Here is a 17,818-nt window from a genome sequence, read left to right on the forward strand (position 1 = left end):
ATGGACGGCGATCAGTCAGGATTTGGTGCAGGAGGTGATTGAGAGCTGCCATGGAGAATTGCAGAGGTCCTGAAGAAGAAGAAGGGGAACACTGCAGATACTGACTCGCTGCAGTAACTCCTTCTCACTGACAATAAAAGCTTCTGTTCCCCATAATATGATTGCACTTGTATTTCTGTATGTGATAAACATCTGACAAACCAGAGGGCAACACATCATGTGACAATAGAAGATTTGTGTCATTCTCAAAACTTATGGCCATGACTGTAATTTGAGCAACAAAGAAGTTTCTGCCATCAAATTGGCATTTGAGGAATGGAGACTAGAGTTGAGTTGACCCATCATTTCCATTTGGGTTCAGTAGTGCGACTCATACATATTGGCTGTTTTGTGCCATTCCAATAAATTGATGCTCATAGCAACCATGGAACCCCTGGATCTTCATGCTCTACGTTTCCTAATAATAATTCTTAATTTATATACCGCCTACAGATGCTGCAGAGACACAGTGCTTTGCTAAATTGGTCCCTGTCTCCATGGGGCTCACAATCTAATCCACCTACCAGTATGTTTTGAAGTGTGGGAGGAAACCCACCCAAACACAAAGATAACATACAAACACTTAGCAAATGTTGACCTGGTGGGACTTGAACCCAGGACCCCAGCACTGCAAGGCTGTAGTGCTAACCACTGAGCCACCGTGCCGTCCTAACAAGTTATACCATTGCCAAAATCCTTCCTGTTATGGAATAATTCTATGTATTTAATTAGCATAATCTTGTTATAATTGCTTAAAAAACTTGTAAGTATTTTTGCTTCCTACCAGTGTGAGGTCCCAGGAAGCATCTTATTTCTCATAACTTTTAGTTTTGCTGAATTTGTTAAAAATAAGATTACCATATCTATGTTTGCATAGCTCTACTCATTATTTACTCCTGCTATTAGGGTCAAAGTAACTGACCATGTCCCGAAAATACCCAGTTTCTGTTGAATTTTCATACAAATTGGCAGGACTTCCTGGCACCTACACATCTGCTAAGGTTGTTAGTTACGTACTTCACTTTCACCCTTGTCCCTAATCCACCCCCACAATCATGATTGGACACTTATGCTTTAGCCCCTTACTGATGCGCGCCATAATAGTATGGCGCACGTTCGGGGTCGGGTGCATGGAGAGGGCTCACGGACTGAGCCCTCTCCATAGCCCGTAAGTCTTTCCTGCATTGTGCAGCAAAGACTTACCGGTAACACCCGCGATCGGTGCTAGCCGGCAAAGCATGGGCGTGGCCATCTTGGTGAAGATCGTCGCTCCCCGTGACATCATAGGGGAGCGGGGATCATTCGCCATGACAGCCTTGGGTCTTCCAAAGGTATAATAAAAAAAAATAAAAATTCAAATCACCCCCTTTCTTTAGAAGTCATATAAATATAAATTAACAGTAAAAATCATAAACACATTGGGGGTCATTTACTAAGGGCCCGATTCACGTTTTCCCGACGTGTTACCCGAATATTTCCGATTTGCGACGATTTTCCCCGTATTGCCCGGGATTTTGGCGCATGGGATTGGATTGTGGCGCATCGGCGCTGGCATGCACGCGACGGAAATCGGGGGCGTGGCCGAATGAAAACTCGACGGATTCGGAAAAACCGCTGCATTTAAAACAATAAAAGTGTCGCGGAGCTTGCACTTACCTTCATCAGGAATAGGCCGGTGTACTTGAGTGCATTTCAGCGGACTTCAGCGCAGCAGCACCACCTGGTGGACTTCGGAGGAACTACCTTAGTGAATCTCGGCCGGACCCGAATCCACCGCAGAGAACGCGCCGCTGGATCGCGAATGGACCGGGTAAGTAAATCTGCCCCATTAGGTATCGACGAGTCTGAAAATGCCGGATCTATCAAAATATAATAACAGCTTTTCACTGTTATCCCCGTAACCGCGTTTAATCCCGTAATGGAAAATGGTGCCCAATCCAAAATAGCCCTTTTTTGCCATTTTACAAAAAAATATTTAAAAATTAATAAAAAGTGATCAAAAAAGATCATACAGCCCTAAAAATGGTAGCATTGAAAATGTCATCGAAATTCGTAAAAAATGACACCACCCGCTGCTCCGTATACCGAAGTATGAAGAAGTTATTTGCGCCAGAAGATGGCGAAATAAAAAAATAAATTTTGTATTCATTTTTGTAAATGCATGAAAACATTCTAAAACCTTTACAAATTTGTTATCCCTCTAATCGTACCGACCCAAAGAATAAAGAAAACATGTCATTTAGGGCACATAGTGAAATCCGTAAAATCAAAGCTCACAAGAAAACGGCGCAAATGCGTTTTTTTCATCAATTTCACTGCTTTTGGAATTGTTTTTTCCCGCTTCCCCGTACGCGGCATGGGATATTAAACACCCTCGTTATGAAGTACAATTTGTTATGCAGAAAACGAGCCGCCACTCAGCTCTTTATGTGTAAAAATCAAAAAAGTTATAGATTTTTGAAGGCGGGGAGTGAAAAATGGAAATGAAAAAGCAAAAAAAAGGGCCAGGTCGTTAAGGGGTTAATGGTGCGTTGTGTTACTTTGTGATTGGATAATCTATTCTTAATTCTATGCACAATTTTTGCACATGTAACCTGTATGTCTCATGGATACAATGTAGTTCTGGCCTGTTGTACGGAGCTCATGCATTACCAAGAAACTGTCCGCGGTTTGGTTACGGTTGTTGCTTTATATATTCTGTATTTTATTGCACATTTATACGAGTAATTACTTTTCATCACAGAGAAGCTTTTCACATAATCATGTGACTATGTTATGTCTGCTCTATCCGCAGACATGAGACAAAAGACAAACAAAATTTGTAAACTCAGTAAACACAGGTGATCCAGCGACAACTCAGTAGAGCGACTGCTTGTCCCAAGTAGACCTCATGTCCCGGGAACAAGCACTGGGTCACATTTGCTAAAGCCCCTGCGCCAGTTTTCTGTCGGACTTTGCAAATTCTTTTATGTACAAACTGCTTGAACATTTATTTAAGTGTCCGTGCCCAAATTTCTGCACTAAAAGGGGAGTTCCGGTGCTCGGTCAGACAGTGCGCCACATTTATTATGCAGAGTCCGACAGAAATTTAGCTTGACATTCCGGTATGAGCTGTAGTTCCAGTAGCTGTGGGGCTAATTGCAGTGGCAAGGTTGCAGCTTTTCAGCTGTCCAGCAGTAGAGCACATTTTAGACTGTAGACTGAAAAGCACTAAGGAGTTAAACGCATTCTCAGCCAAACAGCAAAAGATCGTGAACAACCCCAAAGTGGATCTACTCAGCATGTAAATGCTCGCATGTTATCTACCACAGCCATTTATGTGTGAAAGTGTAAGCTCACTAGAGGATTCTCCTGCATCTGCCCTGTAGCCAAATAGACCAATGGAATCTGCCTGATTTCAATCTCCCATGCAGCCTCCTCAGTAATGAAATGCCCAGCAGCCTCCCCCAGTAATATAATGCTCAGCAGCCTCCCCAGTAATATAATGCTCAGCAGCCTCTCCCAGTAATGTCATGCCCCGTGCAGCCTCCTCAGTGATTAAGTGCCCAGCAACCTTCCCCAGTTATGTCATGCCCCATGCAGCCTTCTCAGTTATGTAATGCCCAGCAGGCCTCCCCCAGTAATTTCATGCCCCATACAGCCTCACTCAGTAATTTAATGCCCAGCAGCCTCCTCAGCAATGCACAGGAGCCTCCCACAGTAATTAAATGCCCTATAGCAGCCCCCCTAATAATGAAATACCATGCAGCAGCCACCCGGAAATGAAATACCTGCTGCAACCGCCCAAATAATGAAATATCTTGCACTCCCTAAAATAATGAAATGCCCTGCAGCCCCAATAATGATATGCACTTCAGCCCCAAAATAATGAAAAGCACTGCAGCCATCCAAAGAAGAAGTGCCCTGCAGCCCTCTCTTTTAATGAAATGCCCTGCAGCCCCAAAAATAATGAAATTCCCTGCAGACCCCCAAAATAATGAAATGCCCTGCAAACCTTCTAGCCTTCCAATTAACGAGATGCTCTGCAGTCTCCCAAATAATGAAATGCCCTGCAAACCCCTAATGAAATGCCCTACAGCGCCCCCCCCCCCACCCCACACACACACACACAGCCCCCCTGACGTCACAGCAGGTTGACTATTGCTGGACCAGAGCACAGCTAGAGAAAGGAACTGGGTGCGGTGCAATTATTCTCAATGCAGCAACATAAGCCACAGTTCACACTATGAAAAGTAAAGCAAAAGCACAGAGAGAAATAAAGCCGCAGACTGTAGTCAGAGGAAGATACTGGCACGGAGGTTACACTTGTCCTCTATTACACTGCTTATTTTCCCCTAAATCTATAGTAAGCTACTAATTTGAGATTTCTGAGCTATCATGGTCGATGCTGGTTCTTTGTAAGGAACTGGACTTCATTATTATTTTTAACACCCAAGAACTTTTATTGTAGCAGAAGTGGGATACATGTCATACAAGGCAATAATACTGATCAAGTATATAACTGTATATATACATCAATGGACATTTCGGAAAAGACATGTGACAGTAGCTCACACTGCTCACTTGAATATTACTGAGTATCCGCTTCCAAGAAATGCAATGAATTATCAACTAGATATTAATTAAAGCATTTGGTCTGTAAAGTTCTAATGAAAGGAGGGAAACGCCCATAAGATCACCTCTCGATGAGAGACTTACACCTCAAAGGAGGTAGAAAGAAAAAAGAGAAATGAAGATGGAGAGAAGAAGAGTACAGGGAAAAGATGCAGAAAGAGTCAGACGGGAGTCATGAGGGAGGGGAGATTTCGGAGTCCAGCTATGTTTAAGTGGAAGGAGTTGTAGTTAGGAGACGCACGGAAGTCCAACCACCGGGACCGGCAGTCGTAATATTGGGATACTGTATTATGGATGTCGGCAGTTAACTCCTCCATCCGCTGAATATGGGCAACTTCTTCAAACCAGTCGGAGACAGAAGGCTTTCTGGTGCTCTTCCAAAGTCTGGGAATAACAGACCTGGCCGCTACCAGTAGGTGGCTAAGTAGACAACGGGATGGTTTTTGGATGGGGAAGGACATTTAGGATTTGTTAGTTTTTTTATACCCCAATACATATACAGCTTCCTCTTAGATGATGCCTACATATCTTTAAAGGTCATCTGACCAGGAGTTGTCTTCACAAGACCTTTAAATATCTTCTGTATCATTATTCCATTTTGTTGGTTTCCGTGAAATTAGTTCCTAGAAACTGTGATCTGATATCAACTCTCTCGTCATCTGTCCTGTGACTCCTGTGTTAGTTAGAGGGGTCAGAGTGTTACTACATTGTCCCATACGTCAAGCTCCCTCTACAGTACATGAATTATCAACTAGATATTAATTAAAGCATTCGGTCTGTAAAGTTCTAATGAAAGGAGGGAAACGCCCATAAGATCACCTCTCGATGAGAGACTTACACCTCAAAGGAGGTAGAAAGAAAAAAGAGAGATGAAGATGGAGAGAAGAAGAGTACAGGGAAAAGATGCAGAAAGAGTCAGACGGGAGTCATGAGGGAGGGGAGATTTCGGAGTCCAGCTATGTTTTAGTGGAAGGAGTTGTAGTTAGGAGACGCACGGAAGTCCAACCACCGGGACCGGCAGTCGTAATATTGGGATAATGTATTATGGATGTCGGCAGTTAACTCCTCCATCCGCTGAATATGGGCAACTTCTTCAAACCAGTCGGAGACAGAAGGCTTTCTGGTGCTCTTCCAAAGTCTGGGAATAACAGACCTGGCCGCTACCAGTAGGTGGCTAAGTAGACAACAGGATGGTTTTTGGATGGGGAAGGACATTTAGGATTTGTTAGTTTTTTTATACCCCAATACATATACAGCTTCCTCTTAGATGATGCCTACATATCTTTAAAGGTCATCTGAGCAGGAGTTGTCTTCACGAGACCTTTAAATATCTTCTGTATCATTATTCCATTTTGTTGGTTTCCGTGAAATTAGTTCCTGGAAACTGTGATCTGATATCAACTCTCTCGTCATCTGTCCTGTGACTCCTGTGTTAGTTAGAGGGGTCAGAGTGTTACTACATTGTCCCATACGTCAAGCTCCCTCTACAGTACATGAATTATCAACTAGATATTAATTAAAGCATTCGGTCTGTAAAGTTCTAATGAAAGGAGGGAAACGCCCATAAGATCACCTCTCGATGAGAGACTTACACCTCAAAGGAGGTAGAAAGAAAAAAGAGAGATGAAGATGGAGAGAAGAAGAGTACAGGGAAAAGATGCAGAAAGAGTCAGACGGGAGTCATGAGGGAGGGGAGATTTCGGAGTCCAGCTATGTTTTAGTGGAAGGAGTTGTAGTTAGGAGACGCACGGAAGTCCAACCACCGGGATCGGCAGTCGTAATATTGGGATACTGTATTATGGATGTCGGCAGTTAACTCCTCCATCCGCTGAATATGGGCAACTTCTTCAAACCAGTCGGAGACAGAAGGCTTTCTGGTGCTCTTCCAAAGTCTGGGAATAACAGACCTGGCCGCTACCAGTAGGTGGCTAAGTAGACAACGGGATGGTTTTTGGATGGGGAAGGACATTTAGGATTTGTTAGTTTTTTTATACCCCAATACATATACAGCTTCCTCTTAGATGATGCCTACATATCTTTAAAGGTCATCTGAGCAGGAGTTGTCTTCACGAGACCTTTAAATATCTTCTGTATCATTATTCCATTTTGTTGGTTTCCGTGAAATTAGTTCCTAGAAACTCTGATCTGATATCAACTCTCTCGTCATCTGTCCTGTGACTCCTGTGTTAGTTAGAGTGGTCAGAGTGTTACTACATTGTCCCATACGTCAAGCTCCCTCTACAGTACATGACTGTGTACTGTAGGTGGGTGAGAAGTCAATAACCTCAAACCTACCTGCTCTACACTATGTGAAGACACACAATGACAGACATACCTGACCATCCAGACAGGAATACTCACTAGTGGTCAGAGCACAGGTCAACTCATGGACACATAAAGTCAGCAGATTGCCCAAATTAGCATTCCTGAGGTTTGGGTTATGTCCTGTCCGCAGGTCACAGGAAGGAATTGTGACATCTATGTAGTTCCAAAGTTTTCTTTAATTAAAATTATAAACATGGAATAAAAAACCAGGAGAAAGTTTTTGATGAAGAAAATAGTGACCTGCTCGGGGATGTATGGCAGAACAATAGCCCTCCAATCCTTAGTGTTACCTGAAATCACTGCTACGACTGGTGGACTCACGTGCAGCTGGTGGAGTATATCAGAAGAAACATGCACCCTCATGCATAGAAATGTGCTGTATACCGAATGTATATGAAATTTTACCCAAACTTTAACCTTTAGCATTTAATGCAAAGTTGCATGAAGGTGGTTCTCTATATGACTTATTGGGGGAGATTTATCAGAAGTGTCTGAGGTAAAACTGTTCTAGTTGCCCATGGAAACCAATCAGATCTCAGCTTTAAAGGGAACCTACCACAACGGATCTACATATAAAGGTAGATCGGTTGGTAGGTGCATCTATAGGACGTGAGGATAGACCTTTTAAGGGCCAATCCTCACACCCCTGTGATATTTTACTAACTTTTAATTCCCTAATATGTAAATTTTGTAAAGAGGCTACTGGGGCGGGGAGTAGCCGGAGCTGAGGCTACATGGTGCGTCTACTCCACGTCCCAGTAGCCTCTTTGACCCTCCTGCCAGAAATCTTATACGTGCAGCTCCTTGTAGCTGTGCGCACTTGTCCAAGAGACCTGCCGTCTGCACATACGCAGAACAGCAGGCCTGTGGCCTACACACACAGCCTACATAATAAGACCTCTGTTTGACTATTTTAACTTTGGACTCCTTGTTCCTTGAAGATTGATTTGCCATTGTCATGGTTGTTCAAGGGTGTTCAAAAGATATTTTGTAATTAAGGGTTGCATAACTTTTATACACTTTTTAAAAATGTTCAGATCTGTGGATTTTATGAATATCTGTGATGGGAGACAATGACTTATATTTTATACATCTGAATATACTATGTATATATCAAGAACTATTCAGCTGCGCCAGAGAGAGTTGGGCCCACACCCTATTGACTTGGTTGAATCCTCAATTTACAAATGCGAAAAAAATGTCAGCACCAGTATGAATAACAAAATGGGTTACTTTATTCCCCAAGTGCTTCCAATATTTAAATATTTTGTTCTTCTCATATTTTCTTTGATCACATCTTTAGCACTTAAAAAAGAGATAAGTGAATCTTTACAAATCTTCAATTTTTATTTATAGATTTGGTTTCAAAATTTATTTTACAATTTGGTTTGGACAAACTCAGGTTACTCCAATGGTCCTAGAAATTGGTTTATAATTACCTCTCATCCTCGAAATTTTTTTTTCAAAAAATAAAAAGGACCTCTATCATTAAGGTTAGCATTTTGTGTCGGTTTAGATCCGTGCTGGTAATGTGGCGGCAACGGTGAACACCAAATGATGCCGCACCCAATAGCACAAGGTCACCGTGAAGTGGTTAGTGACTTCAAGGCAATAGATCAATGTATAACGTGTGGATGTGCGGCCCAGATCTTTCTCTCTCCAAATGATGTTAGTGTTAGGGTTAGTATTATTGTTGTTAACTCTAACCCTAATTGTGACCTTAACCCTTGTAAAAAAATTAGCTGAAAATGTACAAAATATGTTTTTATTAAAAAGTGTTCACGATGACTAAAGCTCTTGATATGCTAAATTCCCAAACAACTGAAGCAACATTGAATCCTGAATTGGACCTGAATCGAATCCTATGAAAAACTTGCTGAATATTTAGCGAATCAGATTTGTTTTCAACTCTCTTTTATCAGCTTCTATAACAATGGAATGCATAATGGTGAAAAAACATAACAAAAACAGGAGCCAATTGTAAAGACTCAACACAGACAAAATGACGTAATTGGATGCAAAATGAATCAGGGATGTGCTTAGCTCCAGTTGTGCATCCGTTGAGTTTTGTCTCGGCTGTGTCTCTATTTTTCTCCAAATTTTTCTCTGTGATGCATTAGTTATGTCTCTGTGTTTGTAAAAAAAACTGAAGGCTTATTGTTGCTGTGAAAACATCACACCTATTTTTTAGTCTCATCAGTGAAGTTTTGTGGACCCACAGACTTTAATTGCCTTCCGTGATCCGCATCCTTGGAGAAAATAGGATTCCAGAAAATAATCAACAGCCACAATAGCTACTCAATCAGGGTCGGTTGACAATCTCCACCCATTGTCGATAGTAGGGTTGCTCATATATCGAGGTCTGGCCACATAATAGTATTTTAAAGGACATCTACCATGAGATATATGGATGGTAGACTCTCCTAAGTGACATGCTCATTACCTTAGGGGTGTCTTGGCACCTCTTTTCATTATGAATCTTCGCGTTGCAGAGAAATTAACTTTCTAAAAATGTGTAAATGAGCCATAAATGCGGTGGCCGAAACGCCTTCTGGCTCCAGCGGCTCATATAGTATCCATGCCCCCACAATCAAAATTCACTCCTCGTAGTCAATTGATATTATCAATTCAGGTTTAAAATATCTGTCTGAAAGAGTCCCATATAAAAATGTAGATATAGGTTCTATTGATAGGTGTAGTCTGTGAAGCAGGTGGAGACCAGCAAAAAAAAAAAACCCTACCAGCTACTGACATCATTTCTCAGGCCTCTGCATATTTGTGGAGCAGAAAAAACAGATGACTTAGGGGTAACACATGGACCATTTATGTACACATAGGATTTGGAAAATTTGATGCACATTGACGATACACAGACCACAGATGTTTGCAGCACGAGAATAGCGCACTTCTGTATACAGGTTGCCCTAGGCACATTAATGAACAATATTTGAGAGTAAATGACCTCTTTGGGACATAAAAAGTCTTGAATCTTTGAGTTCCATTCAGGAAAAATGGGAGCAAAAAAGATTATATTGTTACATTTTGTTTATATTATACATGTGTTTTTGTATATTGTACATAATGTTTATATTGCACATGTTACTTAGATTGACATAGACTATAATTGTGACTTAGATAACTATGTTTTTATGCCAAAAAAACAAGGAAAACCATATAATTTCACATAATTTTTTATTGGAGCTGTATGTTTCAGTAAAATGATATAGAAATAACCATGCACATTCCTACAGCACATTGTATTGTATCATTTGTCCATATGACTCTATAGCTGTGACCCTGCTGGGTGACCGGATACAGGTCAAAGTATTTTAAGCTCTTATGAATGTCCACACTACAGAAATGAGGTAACACAGGAAGCCCATGATCAGTCCATTTCCTCATTATGTAATATATTACCGAAATTCCTAAGTGGAAATTGATCTTGTTTACATGACCAGAAGGACAAGAGTCGGGATCACCCAAGCCTCTAACTAGGAGGTTGTATAAAAGAGAGGTCCTGAGATGAGCAGCATTACAACTCTCCAAGAGAGACCACAAGAGAACATGCTTCTAGCTACAGCTCTTCTCCTTCTTGTCGTACTATGTCTGGTCTGGACAATATGGTGGAAAGGGAAACCTAAGGGACAACCACATCTTCCCCCAGGTCCTCCACCACTACCAGGGATCGGTAACATTCTCCAAGTAAATCCTCGAGAGCTGCTTCTCTCTTTCAAGAAGGTAAATAATGGGGGGTAACAAAAGTAATCTAGTTTTATCCAAAAACGTTATACATTTTTAAAAAGTTGTTACTTCCTGAAATGCAAGGATATGTAAACAGCTTCTTCTAAAAGCTGCATGGACTATTCCTATTATTGCATTTCAGCGCCACTCAAAGGGACAGAAATGAACTTCAATACCAGATGAATACCAGAACTTCGATAAAAGACAAAAAGATAGAATATTTTTGCTTATTTCGGCCTTTTAAAGGGTTTCCATGGCAACTGTTAGGCTTAACAATGGGGGTCATTAAGGTCCTTCCTAATGCTGTGGTCATCATTATGGTGGGCTTTCGGCATTCCTAGAAAACTTGACACGTTCCCTTTAAACCTTATTCCAGTCCATGTCCATAATGGGTTAAGTTTTCCTCTGGAATGATTAATCAGGTTCAGGCCGATGCTGGGAGCATTGCCAAAATGGTGCGTTATTGACTCATGTCAATCATTCACTCGATGTGACATGCAAAACATGTAAGCTCTTTTGAGTTAAGTTTGCAGGACACATCATTGCAATCTTCACAGTGGTCATTGATGGCCTCAAGTCTTGACCAGGAGGTATGAAGCTCCTCCACTTCTAAAGTTATTCGAGGGGTGTCTCCTTATGGCTATTATCTGCCAAGTAGTATTTGTATGAATGAGATACCCAGAAAATAACTCTCTAGCTTTCAATGACCCAATATTCGGCTGAACATAGAACCTAAACATCTATGACAATGTCGTGTTTTATCTTCAGAAGATAATGAAACACTTATTGTCCTAGGTACATCACAAATTTGTGAAATTTGACCTCACTATTGGTTACTTCTACAGTTCCAGGATAAGTATGGCCCAATATTCACCGTATACTTTGGATCTAAGCCAACGGTCTTGCTATGTGGATACGATGCTGTAAAGGAAGCCTTGGTAGACAACAAGGATGCCTTCAGTGGAAGAGGGAGGATGCCGGTACATGAATATATTCTGAAGGGATATGGTAAGATGTCGTATCAGAATTTAGAATTTTCTTGTGAACACGTATCATATTTCAGAAGCCAATAAGTATCTTCTCTTCCAGGAATCATAGTCAGCAATGGCGAGCGCTGGAGACAGATGAGACGCTTTGCACTTACCACCCTAAGGAACTTTGGGATGGGTAAGAGGAGTATAGAAGAGAGAATCCAGGAGGAGGCGCAATTTCTTGTTGAGGAATTTGGCAAAACTGAAGGTAATGAAAACCCATTATGAGCTTTACTTATCTCTTGTATTCGCGCAGTTAGACATTGTTGGTAGCACAATTGATACCTTCAAATTCAGATTTTTATCTTTCTCCTAGCAAATGGCTTCAGTATAACCACCTAAGACATCAATAAGCAAAATTAGCCTCAATATACACTGATACGCTTCCTGGTCTCACTGCTTTCATGGTTTACTGAAAGCCGTTCTATAGGATTGCTATAGGATTGGCTATACTCCATGCCGGTAAAGCTATCTATGCAATGCTGGCGTGCTGGAGATAACATGTATGATGTCATTGGAAGCATCATAACCAAAATGGCTGCACATAGCACCATAACACTATGTTGACGACTTATGTGAGAACTTAACGGGAGATGAAAGGGATAGGCCGATGCTTCCTTCCCCCAATGTTTTCTGTTGGTAAAAAAGTCTGCAGAATCATAATATCGTCAGATTTAAGTGGTTTTATTGTTTATTTATATGTATTATCCCCTTTACATACTCCATTACTTATATAAGCTTTGGTTTCACGTTCCAATAACTCAAAATTGTTAAATATTCCGACATTCTCCAAACTATTACATGAATATGTCAAAAAGTCTGGGTAAACCTCTTTAATATGTCCGTCACATACAACTGGACTTCCAGTTACCTTATACAAATGCTATACTATATTTCATACTTCATAATACTATAAATGGGTCACACATGAGTATGAATAGTTGTTTAATGTAAGTGTGTAGCCTAACTAGTGAAATATCCTTCTTTATAGGTATTAATGTAGATATTTTATTTCTCACTCTATAGGGAAATTGTTTGACCCCACGTTTCTCCTCGGTTGTGCCGTATCCAACATCATCTGCTCTATTGTATTTGGGAAGAGGTTTGATTACAAAAATGAACATTTTCTGAAACTTCTAAAAAATATCAGTGGAGCTCTTCAATTTATGAGTTCTGGATGGGGGTTGGTAAGTAGTAACATATACTTTATTCTAATTCTGTAACCTTCCTTTCAACATAACTTTTTGCCAACTTAATACCCTTTACTAAAGCTCATTTGCATATTTTACCTATTTGTATATTGTAGGCTTTCTATTACCTCCAAGGGATCATGGCCCGTATTCCTGGTCCCCACCAGAAAGGTCTTCAGCATCTAACCAACCTCAAAGCATTTGTTCAAGAGAAGGTGGATGAAAGTATGAGAACATTTGACCCGGACTCTACGAGACACTTTATAGATTGTTTCCTGGTTAAGATGCAACAGGTAAGAGATGATAACCTCAAACTTTTTATGAATTTTATTTCAAGATCTTTTATCAATAGTTGATGAAAAGTATCAATGCTTTTAGTGATATATACTATGTACAAGACTGCGTGTGATCAATACTCTTAACTGGTGACCTCGTGGATGCCACCAATGTTCAACATATACAAACCTGGCACTTACTTCGCTTAGTAGTCTTGATCTTTACAAAAGATGATCTCCATCTCTAAATGTTATACAAATGTCTTATTTGTCATTGCGCAGGAGCATCAAAATCCGGATACAGAATTTCATCATGAGAATCTGGTAGCATCTTCCACAAACTTGTTCTTTGCGGGAACTGAGACCACCAGCACCACCCTACGATATGGCTTCCTGATTCTCCTAAAATATCCAGAAATTCAAGGTAATTTATTTATAATGATAATAAAGTATAAATTATTACCCATAATGTCCTCATGGTTGAACAGTCTTCTGTTACATACTTGTATCCCGTTGACCAATAATTTTCTCTTGTGATTATCCAGACCAATAAACTCAAAATCTTATTTCCTGTTTAGCGAAAATCCAGGATGAAATTGATTGTGTGATAGGGGACCGTCCCCCATCAGTAGAGGATCGATCCAAGATGCCTTACACTGAAGCTGTTATCTATGAGATCCAGAGGTTCAGTGATATTGTTCCCACTGGGGTTCCTCACTCTACAACAGAGGATGTCTCGATTCGGGGTTATACCATCCCCAAGGTAAACAATCTGGGTTTAGCCAATTGTAATTTGTAGCATCAACACTAATTGTTCCAACTAATTAGAATTGGTTTAAACCATTCAAAATTAATCTAATCTCCCCCCTTTAGGGCACAGATGTGTTCCCATTATTGACCACCGTACTGAAGGATCCTGAGCAGTTCCCAAGGCCAGAGGTCTTCTCCCCGGATCGGTTCCTGGATGATAAGGGGGCACTAAAGAAACATCCAGCCTTTATGCCATTCTCCGCAGGTAACTTGTCATCTGTCATGTGTTGTGGTGAACTTCACATTTACTTGGAAGGTCAAATTCTTTAGCAAAATTATTTTGGGGTGTAAATGGACTTCCCTTTTCAAGTATATTTCTACTATTAAGATTAATTTAGAATTGAGATTTAATCTTAATTTTTAAATAAAAGCTCAAAAATACTCTTTTCTTTCCCAGGAAGACGGATGTGTCCAGGAGAAGGTTTAGCTCGTATGGAACTTTTCCTATTCCTGACCACTCTCCTCCAGAAGTTTACCCTGACCACAGAGGTGTCTCCAGCAGAGTTAGACCTTCGCCCTGAGTTTAGCAGCGCCGGCCACCTGCCCCGTTATTACAAGATGTCTGCAGTTCCCCGTTTCTAACATTTGTTTTTTTGTGATGACCCACCGAGAAATGTCCGCACTGCAACCACCACTTTCCATAGGATAACAACTTGTATAATATTATATTTATTGTAAGAATATACATATTATAGTAGGTTTATGTTTTCCATGCCCAGTAGGAATATTTTTTCCACCATTAAAGATAGACATAAAAGAGAAGCCCAAGGTTTACAGTCATTAACATTGAGATATTGAATTTTGAGTTTTAGTAATATTAATATATTTCATAAAATTTAAAATGTCTATAATATATTTAGAATTTATTGTCTTATAGCCAAGACAAAGGAAATACTGCTATTCCTCCAGTTGCCCAAATTTCCTATTTTATACATTTGTACCATATTATATTGCTTAGCATGTTATACTATTATAGCATTTTAAATTATTATTACATTTTATTTTTTTGGTTTTTGTTAATGAAAAAAGTGTAAAATGTGTTAATAGAATTTTATGTATTTTTAGTTATCATCCAGAAATGAAAAACCATTTTATTTATTAAGTGCAAATAGATATTTTCCAAAACTTCTGTTATCGTTAAAATAAAATATTTTTTTGTTGTTGTAAACATTTGTCATTTTTAAATCAATTTTCAATTAAAGCGTTGAATGAAGGAGGTAAAATTAAGGTTATTACTTAAAGGGGTATTCTCGTCCCGGCACTCACATTCAGTTTCATTAATCTGCCATATATAAACATTCCTTCAATTGGATGTTATTAAAAAAAATGTTCCTGTGTGAAGATAATTTCTCATAAATGTAGTCATGTTGTCCCTTAGAAACGAGATAGCTTCCTCGGATACGACCACCTCTGCTGGAGGGATTGCACAAAGAAACAAAAAGTTTTTGTATATGAAATGTCCTGGAGTTACTACATGTCGAACAGCCGTCCTGTGGTAATGATCGCTGAATCCTGGTGGTCCGGCAGGACTCTATATCGCATGTCTGGCCACTGATGCCAGAGTGTGACGTGGTCGTATCCGAGGAAGCTATCTCGTTTCTAAGGGACAACATGACTACATTTATAAGAAATTATCTTCACACAGGAACATTTTTTTTATTAACATCCAATTGAAGAAATGTTTACATATGGCAAATTAATTAAATTAAATGTAAATGCCCAGATGAGAATACCCCTTTAAGCCTAGTTGTAGTTTGGCTGTGTATAGTGCAGGGGGCGCCTGATTCAAGATTTCTGGCACACGTCTTTCATGAATATGGCGCCCCCTGCACTGCCCCGCCAGAGTGCATCACTTTTATTTGGTGCACATATAAAGTGGAGTGTGCGGCACATTTCGCATGAAGATTAGTGCAGCCTCTACACAAATGTGGCGCAGTCACCCCTTAAATACCTGTGCAAACATCTTGCACTAAAAAGAATGTGCAGAGTCCAAAAGAAAACTGGCTCAAGGACCTTAGTAAATGTGCCCCAATGTGTTATTTGTTCCACCTGTAATGTGATATATATTACGTTGTCTCCTTACGAGTTGTTCTATTAGTGTCAATGTATACACTATACCTGTGCATATCATCTGATCTTGTGGTTGGTTATTACATGGAGATTCAGGTCTGTGTCACTGGGAAATTGTTCTGCTTTATATATTTAGTGATGTTTGGTTGGATATTTTGTATATTTGGTTGGATATTTTAGCCAAGTCATTCGTCTTTAGCTCCACCATGCGGCTACTCCAAGCCACTAGTAGCCCCTACCAGTAATTTACATATTTTTAAGATAAGAATTTTCTACATTTCTTCTAAATCTAAGATATTTCACTGCCCCTAATGGCTCATTTTTTAATTGGGTTAAAAATGGAGTGGCGTAGGGTGATTGACTGGCCTGCGGCTCTCTATTATATATGTAATAAGGAGCCGTTCAGAAAAGCTGTCTCTTCTTAGTGAGCGGAGCCTAATGAGCCAGCTCACTAAGAAGAGAGGTAATTGCCATCACTAGAACTCATCTAGCTCTGCTGCATACAGAGAGAGAGCTTTGTCACCTGACCTCCTCCCCTGTGAGCAGGGAGCAGTAGCTCGTCCCCTCCCAGGAGACCATAGAATTAGTAGATTAGTTTATACTACTGACTCCAGGGCTTGTCAGCACAGGGGCAGGAGACAGCCATTGTGACACTGAATTTAGGTAACAAAGATAATAGCAAAGTTATTTTACAGCCTCTAACTTGCCCTCAATGTCAATGCTTATTTTCCCCTAAATCTAACCTAAGCTGGTTTTTGTAGATATCTGACCAGTCACCGTGTTTGATAACAAAAATCCTGATGGGTTTAAATGGTAGAAACAATGGGACATCATCAATAGCTGTTACTGGCTGCCAATCCGAAAATATGTCCAGGTCAGGCGGCCAAAGCCGAAATTTAATGTCAGGTCCGCTCATCATTAGTTGTTATTTATTTCAAAATTAGGCTGGATGAGGAAGGAAAATAAAGTTAAATGGTCCGAGCCCTTAAAGGACATCTACCACCAGGATCATGTATTGTAAACCAAGCACACTGACATGCAGGTATGTGCCCCCTCTCACAGGATCCACTTTTCTTTTAGCTTCTTATGCCCATGGTTTAAAGGGGTTGTCCGAGTTTTGAAAAAAAACTATAGGTGGCCGGGAGCGGGCTGCTTAAAACAATAAAGATGTACTTACCTTCCGGTGCCCTCCGGTATCCAAACTGAAGCTGAATTCAGCTTCCGGCCGGACCCGACAACCTTCCGGCCCGCATTCACAATGCTGTGAATAGGGACGGATAGGCGTACCCGGCCACGGCCTGCCGGAAGCTGAATTCAGCCCTGCTCCGGCGGCTATGTTTGTTTACATGGCGCCCGGAGCGACAGCAGCGCTGGATACCAGAGGGCGCCGGAAGGTAAATACATCTTTATTGTTTTAAGCAGCCCGCTCCCGGCCACCTATAGTTTTTTTTCGGAAATCTCGGACAACCCCTTTAAGAATAAAATGAGCCTAAGAGAATCTAGGCTCTATTATAACCTATGGAACCTTGAGCCCCTAAGACTCCTTGGCATAATTTTAAAATCCTTTTTTTTTTAAATACCAGAGAATATTGTCATTGATGCCCCTGCAACCTATGTTCCGGTTCCCAGGTGCTCCCATGTGCCTCCCTGTGCCCCCGAAGCTCGGCAGCTTCACTTACCACGGCACCCTCCAGAGACGGTCTCCTCATCACCACCTCCAAGA

General features: G+C 40.7%; 1 protein-coding gene across 1 annotated transcript; it reads left to right on the forward strand.

Annotated features, from left to right (window-relative positions):
- The first annotated feature begins 10,502 nt into the window (after positions 1-10,502).
- LOC140077508 (cytochrome P450 2B11-like) lies at positions 10,503-14,607 on the forward strand. The gene is made up of 9 exons (XM_072124754.1): positions 10,503-10,716; positions 11,565-11,727; positions 11,809-11,958; positions 12,777-12,937; positions 13,057-13,233; positions 13,498-13,639; positions 13,794-13,978; positions 14,089-14,230; positions 14,423-14,607. The coding sequence occupies exons 1-9, from the start codon at positions 10,543-10,545 to the stop codon at positions 14,605-14,607; spliced, it is 1,479 nt and encodes a 492-aa protein (XP_071980855.1). The 5' UTR covers positions 10,503-10,542.
- Positions 14,608-17,818: the final 3,211 nt, after the last annotated feature.

Source organism: Engystomops pustulosus, chromosome 9 (genome assembly GCF_040894005.1).
Source record: "Engystomops pustulosus chromosome 9, aEngPut4.maternal, whole genome shotgun sequence".
NCBI lineage: Eukaryota > Metazoa > Chordata > Amphibia > Anura > Leptodactylidae > Engystomops > Engystomops pustulosus.

Bases quoted from the DNA above. Each gene is read 5' to 3' on its own strand.
- LOC140077508 (XM_072124754.1), top strand. From the start codon at position 10,543: ATGCTTCTAGCTACAGCTCTTCTCCTTCTTGTCGTACTATGTCTGGTC. The intron at 10,717-11,564 runs GTAAATAATGGG...TTACTTCTACAG, and splicing joins TGCTTCTCTCTTTCAAGAAG to TTCCAGGATAAGTATGGCCC. The intron at 11,959-12,776 runs GTAATGAAAACC...CTCACTCTATAG, and splicing joins GGAATTTGGCAAAACTGAAG to GGAAATTGTTTGACCCCACG.